Source organism: Takifugu flavidus, chromosome 5 (assembly GCF_003711565.1).
Source record: "Takifugu flavidus isolate HTHZ2018 chromosome 5, ASM371156v2, whole genome shotgun sequence".
Taxonomy (NCBI): Eukaryota; Metazoa; Chordata; class Actinopteri; order Tetraodontiformes; family Tetraodontidae; genus Takifugu; species Takifugu flavidus.
In genome coordinates, this window is record NC_079524.1 from 12,178,099 (window position 1) to 12,193,706 (window position 15,608).

The 15,608-nt window shown below is 44.2% G+C and overlaps 1 protein-coding gene across 3 annotated transcripts in view; it reads right to left on the reverse strand.

Annotated features, from left to right (window-relative positions):
* LOC130525538 (spermatid perinuclear RNA-binding protein-like) overlaps nucleotides 1–14,201 on the reverse strand; it is a 33,187-nt gene extending 18,986 nt beyond the window's left edge. The window contains exons 1-4 of one of the 3 annotated variants that reach the window (XM_057032396.1): nucleotides 13,959–14,201; nucleotides 2,599–2,678; nucleotides 2,185–2,303; nucleotides 49–272 (exon numbers count right to left, since the gene is read on the reverse strand). In XM_057032396.1, the coding sequence (XP_056888376.1) occupies nucleotides 49–272; nucleotides 2,185–2,187 (227 nt within the window). In that variant the 5' untranslated portion in view covers nucleotides 2,188–2,303; nucleotides 2,599–2,678; nucleotides 13,959–14,201. The remainder of the gene's footprint in view (nucleotides 1–48; nucleotides 273–2,184; nucleotides 2,304–2,598; nucleotides 2,679–13,958) is intronic. The other 2 variants (XM_057032395.1, XM_057032394.1) reach the window with 2 other exon arrangements.
* Between the last annotated feature and the right edge of the window lie 1,407 nt (nucleotides 14,202–15,608).

The window sequence follows — 15,608 nt, forward strand, 5'->3', positions numbered from 1 at the left end:
AAAGAAAGCAAGCGAGCCTGAAATAAGAGCACAGACAGCAGAACATACTTTGCTTCCTCAGGGTCTTTCTCCACCATATTGTCCCCAGCTTCATCACTGGTCTTTCCTGAGGGTTGGTTGAGGCCGTCCATCCAGTCCGAGACTTTCTTGAGGGCTCCCTCCACAGTGGACACCAGAGTCTGGACGGCCTCCAGCTCCTCCGGGACTGGATAGATGCTGGCATGCTTGGCCATGACATGGCGGTCATCGTTGGCGAACGATCGAAGCAACCTCTGGGACCAGACACAAAGATGCAGCGTCATTTCTGGTTCCAGCATTTTTAACTGATGCTTACATTCACTATAAATGAGTGCAGAAGGTCATGGCAGAGGCCATTTAGAGAAGAAATATTTCCAAAAATGATTCAGAAAGTGAACTGTGGCCTTCAGGACCTCTGAGACACTTGCTTTGTGAATGAATAATCAGCTTTACGGTCATCCTGGGTGACAATCTACATGTGCTTTCCTGGAACCTCTGAATTCTCAGCCCTGTCGTGAATATAGCTTTAATATAAACTTTGCATATGAAGTAGCTCAAAGAATACTGCAATTGAAGAGTGCTTAGATCCGAGAGAATGTAGATGTAGAACTTGTGAGGGATTTGGTGGATATTATTGTTGCAAAACAGCTCCACAACAGAGTGAGGCAATTTAATAAGACATAGGAACAGAGTTTCCAAAGCTCACAGCTTAGTCATGCAAAATTCTTATTATGAAGCACAGAGGAACTTGAAAAATCCCCATCATTAAGGTGCTCTCAGGAGTTTTATTCAGCAGCTCATTGTCTTATACAGTCTGTAAAAAAACTGATTCAGATTCAGAGACGTTGTCAGAACTGAAACTACCTGTGCTGCTGCGTGGCCTAGATACAACCCATTACACTTAACATTAACATTTATGACATGTACTCAGGGATGGAGCTCATTCCTCCGAGAGGAAGGAGGGGAAAAAATGTGCGAAATCACTTCCGTGCTCGTTTTCCCAAGCTGGGAGCATCTGCCGGCCCAAGGGGCACTTTCAGTTCAAGGTCAAACTGCTACTTTTCCCGGTCGTACCCTTTCCTCTACGCCCCGGGTCCTCTATTTGCGCCCCTTGTCTTTTCTTTTCCTCTCCGTGGTTCTACCCGCAGCGCTTAAGTACACCTTGATTACAGCGAGTTATTTATGATGGTGCTTAATAATTCATGGACATGAGTCTCTGGGGCTTGTGCAGGAGTCGCCACGGTCATTCATCATGACCTAGCTAATCTCCCGCCGAAGCGCCGAGGGCACCCCGGGCTGCACGGAAGCAGATGTGGGCAACGGCAAGACCCATAATACAGAAACATAAACATACGCATTAACAAGATCTAAATGAAAGATTAAGACTTAAGACTGGCCCAGCATCTGCAAGACAGCTGGGAGTTCAGGATCGCGCCGCAATTAGAATATAATGACGTCCACCGCTTTAATTAATTGCATTGCAGGGTTTGTCAGTGGGAGCCATTTGCTCTAATCCAAAACACACCATTCCTTTAACATTTTCCAGTTCCATTCGGATCACTGGGGAGTTCATTTGACACTCTTTGACAGTATCAATCCTGCCTGGTTTACATAATAGATGAAGGCCAACGAGCTGCTGCTAGAGACACGTCATCTGCACATAAAGACATTGTACAAATATTAAAACGAGCAACATTGTTTATTGTTTAGGAACAAAATCATTGATGCTTTTGGACCACGGCAGTGATGATGGAGGCTGCCACAAGCTTTTCCAGGATTGATTTCCTCCTCCGCACAGCGCAAACACACAATTACGGTAAACTAAACTACCGACCTGTTCTCTGCCTCTAAACTGAGAAGTTTGTGAGCGTGGAAACGGAGAGACGCCTGACCTGGTTTAGTCTGAAAACCAAACAAACAGTTAAGCAGACCAAAAGACTCAACAACCTCTTAAGGCGGGGCCACGACAAGCAAAAGGTGAATGATTTAGTGAGTTGCTGTGGAAACCTGAGCTTGTTTCCCCCCCCTCATAAGTCTGACTCAAACCAGCAAAGATTTTGACTGTTACTGTCAGCGTCCCTGCAGCCACCCTGAGCTGCAGTTTCAGTCTGAGCAGACAGAAGAAAGGAAGACATGAATGCTGGTGGACGTGTGCAGGAAGCTCACCATGTCCAGGCAGTGAAGGGGTCACAGAAGGGGTCTAGGTCAAGACCAGGTTCCCGCCGCTCTGCCTCTTCATGCAGTCAAAACGTCTCTCGGCTGCCCGATTCTGGTTCACAGACTCACTGCAATGATGAAAACAAGTAAGAAATGAGTAATCCCACCTTTAGAATTCAGATGGTAACGCTTCGCTTCACACACACACACACACACACACACACACACACACACATTCACTGATGGAGTTAGCTTTAACCTTTGTATTTCTTCGATTTGCCGTTTATAAATGCTGGTGATCTCGGATTTAAGGCTTATTCTAAGCTGCTCTGAATAAACATCATCTAAATGCTTCATACATGGGCCTGCATTATCGAGCCTAAAATTATAATCCTAAATGCCACAATCGCAACCGTTTCATACCTCACAAACTGAAAACTGCAAAACGGACGGCGTCTTTTCAGCTCACGCAGGTTTCAGCAGACAAAGACTCAGAAGTCAATCTTAAAAACAGAAATAGTGATTTTTGTTAATCCAAGGCTGCACTACTGTTTTAAAGTGGATTAAAATGCAATTTAGTGATATATTTAAGATACTGTAAGTGGAGCTGTAATATTTAATATGAAATCATTTCACTTGTTTGTTTTCCAGGTGGCCAGTCCCAGTCCTAAATATAAAGATGTTCTGCATCTCTTTATGTTGAAATTTTATGGATCTTTGTGGGTTTGAGTCTTTTGTCCGATGTAAGAATAAATATAACTGCTATACCTTAGTCTAATTATATCAAACTCTTATTATGTTCACTGTGTGTTGGGGGAGGATGCAGGGCTGTGTGAGGTTAGGACCAGCATCAATTAGATCTTCTGTCACCTTGACCTCTTTTTCAATGACAACGCGACACTGACTTTTGCCGACATGAAGTCCCATCTGTTCGGTTCAACAGCCAGAAAGTACAAATGAAGGGAGATATTAGTACAAAGCAGACGAATTACTAAGCTATCTGCACAGCTTTCACTCATCCAAATCCTCCTGTTTCCACTTCTGGCCTGTTTTGACTTCAAACAGGAGAACTTCTAAGCATTTACTCCCGCTCAATAATGGAGGATGACCGTGAGTGGCCGGGAACACCAGACCTGAATGCAAAAACTGCAGAAGTGAAGGAATCAGTCCCGACTCACAGCTTAGTGATGCCGTAGATTTTGTCATTAATCTGATCATTTCCACACATTTTCAACATTATCTGTCACTTTAGGATTCAATTCAGTATATTTAAGTCATATTTTATTAAAACATTTTGGTTTTGGTTCAGTTACTTGGCCAGAAAAACAGTAATTTATGCCACAATTCCTTCACAGGCTTGTAAACTTGGAAATCAGCAAGTAGAATAAGCTATAAACAATTCTATTCCTATTTTTTCCTCCTTTTCATCAGCCTCCATATTTAGCACCGTCCTAAGCGATAGATACTATTCTGTGCAATTTTAAACCCTGCAAACACAAACAGATTTGGCTTGTTGATGTTTCATTTGGCCCAAATCCTGATTTTTGTATTCGGTCCTTCTAAAAAGTCCTAATAATGAACAAAAACAGTCAAAACAGCACCTGGTTATAAAACCTAACTTATAAAAAGTGGTTAAAGCAAAAACAAGTGGTTTGAATTGGGAATTACTTGTACTCAACAGCAAGACAATGGCCACATTAACACCTCCATTTTCTAATAACCTCTCATCTCCCTGTAGAGGGAGGTGATTAAACAAAGAAAATTAAGGATACAGCAATGACTTTTTAAGGACATTGATGGGGGCTGCCAGAGCAGCAGATGGTGAGCTCAGCACGCAACAAAAAGACAACTCTGATTAGAAAGAGAGCAGAGAACCATTCCAACCTGGATAAAAATAGATTTTTCTACATAACTTTGTTCATGGTCCTCAACAGACTTATAAAATAAAAAAAGACACAGGAGCTGCATTTGACTTCTTAAAAACTACAGAATTGGCAGGTGTGAATGACAACGCCTCCAATATAGGTGTTAAAAAACCCAAGTGTGCCTTTGTAAACATAGAGGAGCAGAAAGGAGCTTGTCAGGATGAAATCTGGGTGTATTACAGTAACCTGAAAATGCTCATGTGTAGCATAAACTCGGCTGGTATTCTGCTGAATGTGGCCTGAATTAACTTAACACCTGCAGGAGAAGCTCCAGGCAGAAGGCTGGAGCTTGGCCAGAGGTACAGAGAACCCACTGAGTTATGAATTCTGCTCACAAATCGGTGAGCAGCGTGCATAGGACAACACATACTACATTTTTTAATCAATACATTATCAAAAATAGAGTTAGTTACACTGAGCCATGTGCGTCAGGGGGACACTCTCACAGGGCTTTTAGTGGATTTTTGCAGGGTAGCACCAGAGTCAGGGAAGAGACTTCAGTCCTGCTGATATCGGCATTCTGACTTAATGTCCACAGAAATATCCACCAAATGGACACACTGTGCCACTCCAAATCATCACATCCCCAGGTATTCTCCTCAAATCATCCCCTCTGTCTGCTCTGTTCCATTTTGAGAAAGGTCAGCTGAACCCAGGGAGGGTAATATTCTGGGTCTGTGTGTTTATTTAGGTCGTTTTCACTGCAGGGAACTTTTTTTAAGAGCAGGCTTTTATGTGCATTCAAGACTTCAACTAAGGCAGCGGCGCGGAGAGTTTGCTGCAGACAGGAAAGTAAAAAAAAGGCCTTCTTCCTTCATCAAACGCCTCAGCGACTAACATTTGATCTGACAACAAAAGGCAACGCAGACTCTCTCACCATAATCCAAGTGCTGGTATCACATGTTTTTCAACACTTGGGAGTTGCTCCAAAATGGCATTAACTCACGAAACTCAACCGACTGCTCAAAAGCACAAAAGCTTACAGAAAACGGTCAGATTCTACCAACGCAGACATTGAGAGCTTCTCTAGCCGATAGTGCGGAATGACTTTCTGCTAATGAGATCATTATTCCTAAAATAGTCACTTCTTTTTCCTCGCCTCTAACGCTAACTCGCAAACAATAAACATGCACGTAAATGTTCAAAGAAGACCTCAGCAGACAGGGAGACTGTATTCTTCCACGTTTATGCAGATTTATGTCATATTTGGGGAAGCTGACTTCAGACTAAACCTGTCTCTGTCGTCAGTCCATCCAGGGTTCAGCAGGTTGGGCTGAGCTAGGCTCACAAGCCACCGTCTCCGTTTGTAAGAAAAATATCCCCCTAGCCTTTGTTTAAAGCCCAGCATGAAGCTCAGCCAAACCAAACCCTCTCTGAACCTTATTTCTGATGCGGTCAAACCATCATCGCTGCGGAACAACCAGCAGATAATGGTTTTTCAGCAGAAGGTTCTATTACCTTCCACATCAACTCCCACCGGCATAGCGACATATTTCATCGGATTCTTCAGCAGCACGGAGTGGTTCTGCAGCAGGGCTGGTATAACCGACTGCAAACACCACACAATAGAGGTGAGCTACAGCCGACACGGGGGTGGGGGTTCTGCAGAGGAAATAACACTCTCGTAGCTGGTAGTTACGTTTACCTTTGAGTAACTTCCCAGCACGCTCTGGTTTTATAGGCTAAGAAGCTGCAGCTCCAGTGGCAGTATCGTTCCAAGTCTTTGAAGTTGTATGATGCTTCCAGAAACCCAGCTGGTTCGTTATGAAACAGCAGCTTAAGACTTTTTTTTTTAACCGGAGGTTTAAGCCTTCAATAATGCATTAATGGAGTATCCCTGCACCGGTGGCCTTAAAACATCCCAGCAGCATCATCCATCCTGCCCGTGTGTCTAAACCAGGACTAAAATTATTTTACTAAAATGTGCATTTGTCAGGTTGAGAGACGCAAAACGAGCTGCTTGTCCTGCCTCGTGGAAACGGTGAAATGTTGAAGTGTTCAGGCTGTATTCGCTCGAAACAGATGATATTTTCACAGATGGTCTCAGGGGAGTCAGCTGCCAATCACTGTCTTCATCCTCATCCACGGGGCCCTCAGATGCTTAACACACCTTCAGCCTGGGAGTCGGATGAAAATATCTTTTTAAGACTGTAATTTCATCGCTGCAGCTCTCCGTCATTACTTTCCAGGTGCAGCTTGTCCCACAGCTCGAGCCAACCAGAGACGATCCTGTTGAAGTACAGAGGCGCAACGTTTAACAGCAACATTTAGTTCTAAAGTTACGGCTTTTTCCTGTCGATTTCAGCTCCACCGGTTAGTCAAAATGACAGTGGAGATCTGTCAACTGAATCCAAACGCATCCAATAAAAATACTTTCATTCTGTGAAACTCTGGGTACGTATTGTCTAGTATAAATATGGCAGCAAGAATGTTGGCAGGAAATTGTAAGAAAGACAAGTTAAGATAAGAGGATCGCTGCCCCTCCTTAGGCATTTATGCCAAAACACAACGCTCATAACACTTTATTATCGACCATCTTCCTCTTCTTTATTGTCCTTATATCTCTGACTGTCCCTGCCCTGGAACTTCAAATATATATATAGAATATGTTTAGAATTCCTGCACGTAACAGAATATATTCATTTTTTTTAAATGACAAATTAATATTAATGTAGAATTAATTAATGGGTTGATTTATGTGGGGGGAAAAAATCATTTTAATCTTTCTAAAAGGGCATTCTATAATTTACTGTTACTTGATTTAATAATATTCCCCACTAATTTTAAACGTGGTGGGCTGTGCCAATTAGAAATGGGCACAAACAATGTTTCCTTGAACTGGCCTAACCTTTCTGTTTTTAGTGCCAGCCATACATTAATGGACAGATATTTTTCCCAGACTTACCTGGCAGCCCTGGGTGAATTTGGGATTAAATCTCAGAGCAAGAAGCTAATTATAAAATCCTGCAGCGTAGCATTCGGCACTGGTCCAAGCAGCCTTTGTGGGCCGAAGGCAACACTGTTCAGCTCGTAAAATCCAGAAAGTGGGTGAAATTATTAGAGCCAGCAGACCTTCTTCTACAACACCTGAGGTATCAACTAAATCGGCTTCAAAGCTCATGTTTAAATCCAGTGGCATGAAGCTAAATCCTACAGGTAGCTTCAGCCTTTGGCTTTTCAAAAACAGATATATAGCCATCAATTTGTACATGAGACAAACAGCAAATACACAAAGACTCGATTGTGATGGTAATCACAAAGTCCCTTAGGCTGAGCAAAAACAATAGATTTTTTCCACCAAATCCATTTTTCAGTTTTCACCTCACTTGAAAGAAGACTTCTGGAAAAATCAAACACTAAATGAGAAATCCAAGGGCCTAAAAGCATTATTAGGAAGAAGACTTGTTCCACTGCAGACCACCAACTTCTGCAGCTTTTTTGCATTAGTCACCTAACAAATGTCGGATATTGATGATCTGACATCAAAGCAGATTTCACACTCATTAATGCTGCCAGTAGCCACAAAAAGAAAAAAATATCCTGAAATCAATCTCTGATGCACCAATGGCAGTGATGAACAAAAGACAGGGCCTTCGATTAAATCACCCACAATTCCTACAAAGATTAAAGGTCCTTTCTGCCTCTTTAAGAATCACAAACGCAGGAGAGTCTTTTAAAATAGAAGGACTCTTGCTGCTGCAGCAGCTGAACTGTAGACACATCTCATTTACTACAAGTTAAATCGAAAGGACACAGTACAAATTAATTAAACCTCGGCTGCCTCGTCTTGTGCTCCATGAGGGACTTTCAGGCGTGTGCTCCAGCGTTACTTTATCGTGTAACAGGTGCGGGTGATATTTGTGAACGATAATCTGAACCTACAGAAGTAGAAACTTTGTAAATTCTAAGGCTCTCAGGTGAGGCTGCAGGAGCAGTGGTCCACTAATACCGTATTTTCACGACTATAAGGCGCACCCAAACCACTGAGATTTTCTCAAAAATCGATGGTGCGCCTTATAATATTGTGTGCCTTGTGTGTGGACTGAGTTCCAAAATCTGCTGTGCGCCTTTGGTGGGTGCACTACGGTAAACGCTCCACCTATCAATTAGCGGCACACCTACGCGTAAGGATCCCCTAAAATGGCGCCGGTCAAGCGAGACGCGTATGAATGAGGTTTACTTTAAACTGCAGGACATCGAATATGCGGCTGAAAATGGCAATCGAGCAATCTTAGTGTTTTCGCTTTATGAGGCAGCATCTCTCCATACGCGCAAGGACAACTGTTGCGCAGCGGCTGCCCGCGGATCACCAGGAGAGGGTGGCCATCTTCCCTAACCCTAACCCTAACCAGGAGAGGGTGGCCATCTTCCCTAACCCTAACCCTAACCAGGAGAGGGTGGCCATCTTCCCTAACCCTAACCAGGAGAGGGTGGCCATCTTCCCTAACCTTAACCCTAACCAGGAGAGGGTGGCCATCTTCCCTAACCCTAACCCTAACCCTAACCAGGAGAGGGCGGCCATCTTCCCTAACCCTAACCAGGAGAGGGCGGCCATCTTCCCTAACCCTAACCAGGAGAGGGCGGCCATCTTCCCTAACACTAACCAGGAAAGGGTGGTTATCTTCCCTAACCCTAACCAGGAGAGGGTGGCCATCTTCCCTAACCCTAACCCTAACCAGGAGAGGGCGGCCATCTTCCCTAACCCTAACCCTAACCAGGAGAGTGCGGCCATCTTCCGCACCTACTGCCGCGGAAGATAACCGCGGCCAGCCACATCACCAACATGGATGAGATCCCTCTGACTTTTAACATCCCTTTGACCCACAAAGTGGAGAAAAAGGGAACGGCACGGTGGCGACACGCACAACGGGGCACGAGAAGTCGTCGTTCACCGTGGTTCTCGGCTGCCACGGAAACGGACAGAGCGCTGGATGACGGAAGGCGAACACTCCTTCACAAAGACTATGAGGCAGCGGCGGGCAAGTTATGACACCAATGCGGGTGGATTGTAGATGCATGGGCTATGACACCGTCTTCATGTATTATAAGAGCTTTCACAAAATCAACGCTGAACCGGAACCGGTCGGTGAGTCCGATTCAGATGATTAAGAAGAGGAATTCGGGATGTTGGACATTGAAATAGCGCAGCTGTTTAATTCAGATACAGAAGATGAAAACTTTGATGGTTTTGTGGCAGAAGAATGAATATTTTGTTCAATAAATGTGTCGAAACACACTGTTTAACTTCCGTTGTCATTTTTTACTGTATGTTTCAGCATGCGCCTAATAATACGGTGTACCTTGTGTATGTTTTAAATACAGAAATAGCACCCATAACTGAGAGTGCGCCTTTTGATACAGTGCGCCTTATGGTCGTGAAAATACGGTAGCTTTTCATTAGAGCAGCTCGACACGCACAGTATTATTCCACTTCACTTTATCCCATTTACAGATCACATCTCGCTCCACAGCACTGCTTCCTCCAAGTGTAAAACAGAGATTAAACAACCACTCCTACCCTTATACATTCGCTGATGGGTGGACTACAGAGACGCCACCATGAGACTGTGATGTTTGGTGGAAGAATATTGAGTCTGAGGCATTTAGGGTTGCTGACAGAGAGCTAAAAATACATGAGTCTCCACAGGCAGTGGAAGAGGAGACGTTAACCCTGTTACACCTTCCTCTTCTGTGTAGACGCGGCGGTGGTGTAATGGGAGGTCAAGGTTGTCCCACCTCTCGAAGGCAGCAACGGAGCCGAATCAATACGGTCATCTGGTACTACGGAAGGTCGCCATGTTTTAAACCGACCCAACACTACCGATACCAGATCGTTAATTTTACCTCCTTGTAGAGGCAGTAGCACCGAATCGGGAATGTTTGCAGCAGGACGAGCCTGATTAAAAAGCCAAATTTGAATATAATCTAAGTCGTGGAATTAATTTTTCTGCTTTGGTCCGACTTGTGAGGGTCGCGTTTAAGTGCCATCCTTCACCTGAGGGTGCCGGCAGACTGTGCAAGCACAGAGGAGGATAGGGAGGAAGTCCTTTAATGCTGTCGTAGCAGAAATGTCTGCGTGAATATTTCACCGCCTGTGAAATCACTGGCAAAGACTTCTGCCTCTCTGTGGCTCTTTTTTTTTTTAAAGGCTCAAACAAACAGCACTCATCCTCTGCGAGCTGCACAGATACTTCATGAAATGTGAGGGAGCTCATCGGGGGAGTGACGGGATTCATTCCTGAGCCGCAACACTGAAGTTCCAAGCAGCACGGCGCCGTTGATGTTTTCCCCAGCGTTTCTGGGTCCGAGGCACAAGTGCAGCTTCACCGAGAAGCCCAGACCGAACGTCCTTATCCCAGCTGCTGCAGCTCCTCTGGGAAAACACCAAAGCAGAACTAGATGGGAAACTTAATTCCTCCAGCGAATCCGAGGTCTTTCCAGGGGTCACAGTTGAGCAGCCAAAGCTTGGTCCTCCAGGGACCCCTACCTACTTCTGGTGCTAAATCCACAAGGCACCAGGCTCTGTTAGAGCCCAACTGAGCCTGGTCATCAGGACTGTGACCACAGCTCACATTAGCTACGACTGCTACCAGCACCATGTCATTCTCTACTGTAATGACTGAGAAGCCATGCAAAAGTACAGGGTAATTAATTAGCATATACCCTTTAATCTGATTATTTTTCTCCTTTCACTACAATAAAAACAGTATTTGACATGAAGGCAACCAACCAAGAATTAATTGTACGTTCTAGACTTGATAACCACTCAGATGATCTGTCAACAAGATTTTGTAGGTATTGTATATGTTGATGACCCTGTGATGTAAGTCCATGTGGGGTTTGGTAAGTGAGCTCCAGATTTGGCAAACGCAAGCAACTAGCAACAACCAGCAAATCAAACATCCAAGAGTGCTACAGGGTTTGTTTTTCACATCAAACAGCTCAGGAGAAGCAACATCCTCTGGGACGCTTGCGGGGAAAATGCCTTCTGGTTGATGAGGTGGAGGCACGGATGGATCGTGTTGGATGTCTTCTATTCTGCCATCATCGGGCGCCAAAACGGGGGAAATGTGAGTTTCCCACCGCGAGAACCTTGATTCTACAAGCGCTCTGAAAGGCGAAAGAGAGGGCGAGGGATGAGCTGAAATCAGAGAGGATGGCAGTGACGGCAGCAGGAGAGTCGCTGCTCGGGTTTCACCGTTTTAGCTCAACAAACCCTTTCAGTGGCACCGCGGAGGAGCAGCTACAGCAGCAGGGCCGGCAGCAGGAGAAACACAAGCCTAGTTTGATGCTCAGTCCTGGCAGCAAGGCGAGTAAACAATATGCTGATCCAGGTACTGCTAAATATTAATGTCAATGGATGTGGGGGCTGCTGATTGACAGGAAGCTGCCTCTGAAAGAATCCCCTTCAACATTTTTTAACGCAACATGACCAGTCTCGGTTTTACTATTTTAATAGAAATAACATCAGGGCAAAAGCTTCTGAGATGTTTTAACCGCCTGATGTCCACACTAGTTTTCTTTTAGAAATAGAGCTGATCTTCTATCAAAGGAGACAGAAAAAGTGCTTCCACACAAAGGCCCAAGGTTGCTTCCTGGCTGGCGCTCGTGATTCAGCCAAACGACTTTTCAGGTGGCACACGCCTGATGAAGACAACACTCACCTTCGTGTTAACACATGCCCGGTGTTTGTGGTCAGGCGTGTTTTATCATAAAACTAAATGCCATCTTACACTAACGTGCGAGGAGATGTCACAAGAGGTCCGACGACCACGATAACTTTAAGCAACTTGCCACTGAAGACAGTTCTCACTCGTGGGTGTCAGAGCGAAGCATCTTTGCATAACCCTGAACTGCAGTTCACACCAACCCACAACACGGAGCAGCGCTGAGCTAATCCGCCATCCCGCGTTCATGCTAATTAGCTGCATGTTGCAAGCACTCCTCTCTCCATAGCTTTCATTCAATAAAACCCACTTCAGAGCTCTTTTTGGAGTGGGGAAAGTGGCAAAACTGCCACCTTTTTCTAGCAGTTGCATAGCAATATTATGGATTAGCTTCTGACATCCAGTTGACGGAAGGCTGAGAAAACTGAAAGACTTGCCCACTTTCCAGACGAGACAAGGCTTCTGTGCAGAGCCCATCGACTTTTCAGACCTTAGGAACAAGTTTATTTTTATTCCATTATGTACTTCTTACACAGAACACGACCCAGAGTGTCATGCTAACTTTTCAGCTTTCTTCAGAACAGTGCGCCATCTGGGAGCAGCAGCCCCAGATAAATATTAGGGTCGTGTTACCATTTCTATTTACATTCTTCGGCTCAGAGGAGCCACCTGCTCTGGTCAGTACTGCTTACACAAACTAAGCATACCAAGTATTAACCTGGAATGTGTAAAATAGCTAAAAATAATTTTAAAACTCTTGCTCCACCACAAGGTTTGTTCTGCATGAACCAGGCCACCGGAAGCATCCAGACAGAGTTAAAACAATGAGACAAAAGCACGATGGCTCGTCACTTTAGCGTGGGTAAAAGCAGGCACACGATTAAACAGGTGATTATTATTATTTGACGTGTTTAGGAGGTACACTCAGATCCTGTCAAAGAAAACAATCTCAGGACAGTAATCAAATACTGAAGCCAAAACAAGGCAAAGTTCCCACCGTGGGAGGCTAACGTGGAATAAGTAACCACAAAAGTGTCATAAGGAACCAGCGTTGACTTATTTTGAGTAACATGACTGGTATTTCAATTACATTTTGTACTAAAAATATTGAGATTTGAGCATCCGAACTCCACTAAAAGAAAAGGGGGGAATTAGTAGAGATATTTTAATTGACAGCTGCATCTGCTACCTAATATCTTGGGTCTTTTCCAGCGTGATGAACAAAAAGCGCCACCAGTGATGCTAAATTCCATCTACCCCTGAGATCTGTCACATTGGTCATAGGAAGAAATATAGGAAGGAAGGCAGCATGGATAGTTTATCACACACCAAAGTACAATTTAGCACCCTGAGCCAGCCCGTGCAGGCCCTGGAAGACAATGCAAACTCCACATAGCTGGAATGGAACCAGGACCTTCTTGCAGGAAGACAAATTCTGCCGCACCAATAAAAACACACAAGAAAATGTCTCCAAAGTAGATTATTCCTCGTTTATTTCGGGCAGGTTTGACTGCTGAGGCCTTGTATTTTCTTATCTTCACGATTAATCAATGGTATCCTTCATATAGGAACATTAATTCACTTCAACTTGATCTAAACAGCGTCTCTTACAATCTACGTTTAACCACAATGGAAGATAACTGTTGCCACCAACACAAATTTGATAACACAAATTTGATAAAACAAATAGAGAATTGCGTTCACATCCAAGTCAACCCCAAGTTTTGAAAGGTTTAAAAAAGTGATTTATATAGAAACACGGGATGTTATAATATATGTACAGGTGTATCCGTGCGGCGCTGCCTCCATTTTGATTTGCCGATAACGCCACAAGCACTTGCTCAGGTAATTGTTGAAAACTTCAAATTAACGGGGACTTGAACAAAAAGTCAACACACTTTATACTGTACAAATATTTGGTTTGCTGCTCTTTTTAGCGTCTAATCGCCACGTTCCGGGCAGTCAGAGTCCGGGAAAGTGAAAAGACCGCCCGGGGTAAAACTTGCTGTCATATTTGTCATTTGGTCAATAAAACTTCACCGAACCACAAATGTACCACCAAGGTGTCACGGCTGAGCTGGACGACGGCTGAAGTTGACCCAGCGGTGCGGGGGGGGGGGCGGCACAACACGGCAGCGGGAGCCCGCTCATCACCGCCGCGGAAAGTGTCACCAAAAAAGCGGACTCTTACCTCCAGCGACAGTCCGTTTACCGCGGGAGGGACGGTAGCTTTGAGGAAGGGGGGTCCGCGCCTCCAAACCAGCAAAGACCCTTGGCCGGTGTGGTGTCCTTGTTTCCGCTTATGGGCTCTTAAGTCCAGTTCTTGACAGTTTGTATCCGGACAACAGCTCGACGCACGTCGACCGGCGGCGGAAGTGACAATAACAAGAGCGGCGGGTGAAGAAGCGGCGCAGCCAGCCTGCTGTCAGCGCTGCGGCCGCGCATGCGCACTACGGCTGCCGCTGCGAAACAAAGATCGTCTAATAGCGCGCTAATCTACACAGAACAAAGACAGGAAGGGCGGAATATGTCGTTAGTTTATTGTGACACCGGGCACCTATTTGCAGGGCTCTTAAAGAGAGGGTTCTCCAAAATTATAAACACTGATTTTTAAATGGAGAGTTCAAGATCAATTGACTATACAATAAAATGTGCGTTCCTTCATGCTTGCTGTTACATGTTGACATTGTCAGATTTCTAGGCATCTGTACAAATATGAATGTTGTGTTGCATACCAAACCAGATGTTCCAAAATATCACATTTTTAATCTCCCTACTGATAATGTGCTGTATTACTCTTATAGTCACTGAATATTTTACAGATTAAACCCAGCTGTGTGTGAGGTAATCTTTAACCACTAATTTTACTCAAAGTCTGTATGCATGAAAAATGTATTTATACTAACTTAACCCTACTCGGTCTAAATTTGCAACTGGATATTCAAAATTACACATTAATTTTATAGCTTTACATTTCAATATCACTCACCATTTAAAGATGCTACTAGGAATTCTGTTGGCATTTATGATTGAAATATAGGTTGAGTATTTTGTGAACAATATATGAAAACAATCACCGAAAATCTGTGCATTTAACTGCACTTAACTGTACAACACTTTGACGAGAAACACGTTGGATTCACTCCCATAACACCAGCAGGATTTGTGTGAAATTTCACAGCATAGGTGTGAGAAGATTGTTTTAGTGTAATGGACTTGTATAGGCATTTGTTCCTTGGAATATGACAAATGAAAATATGTGATGTCAGAAATAAAGAAAACTGTTTCCTGTTGTGGGAAAAAGCATCAGAGTGACACCTCTTAGTTGTCGTTGTCCTCTCAAGTGTGAAAATCGTCCCCCAACAAACAGAAGGTGATTGATGCAACCAGCCTGTTAGTGACGAACACCTCGGTAGAGACCCGGGAAACCACAAGTGCACTGAGTCAAATCAGAAGACATTTCTTTTCTTCAGTGTGGTGTGACCAAATATTCCATTAATAGTAGCAACGTGCACGTATAATTGCCCTTTCTTGGTAATTAAACGCCTCTTGAACTGAGATTGTTTAATGTAGATGACCCCTAGGACAGCTGAGCGATGTTTTGATTTTCTTTATCCTTTTGTTTACTGACAGATGCAAACTGGAAAATACAGCCCTGTTCAGAACCGCACCTGAACAGTCATCCATGGGGTCATGTTTTAATGTAAAGCTGCCATCCATCAGGGCACCTTTGTACTGTCCTGTACAGTTGTTAATACCCCTCACATTTAATGCAGGCTTTCTCACATTTCATAATTTCCCTCCTATGTTAACACACACAGTAGTGCACACCCCATCTGTT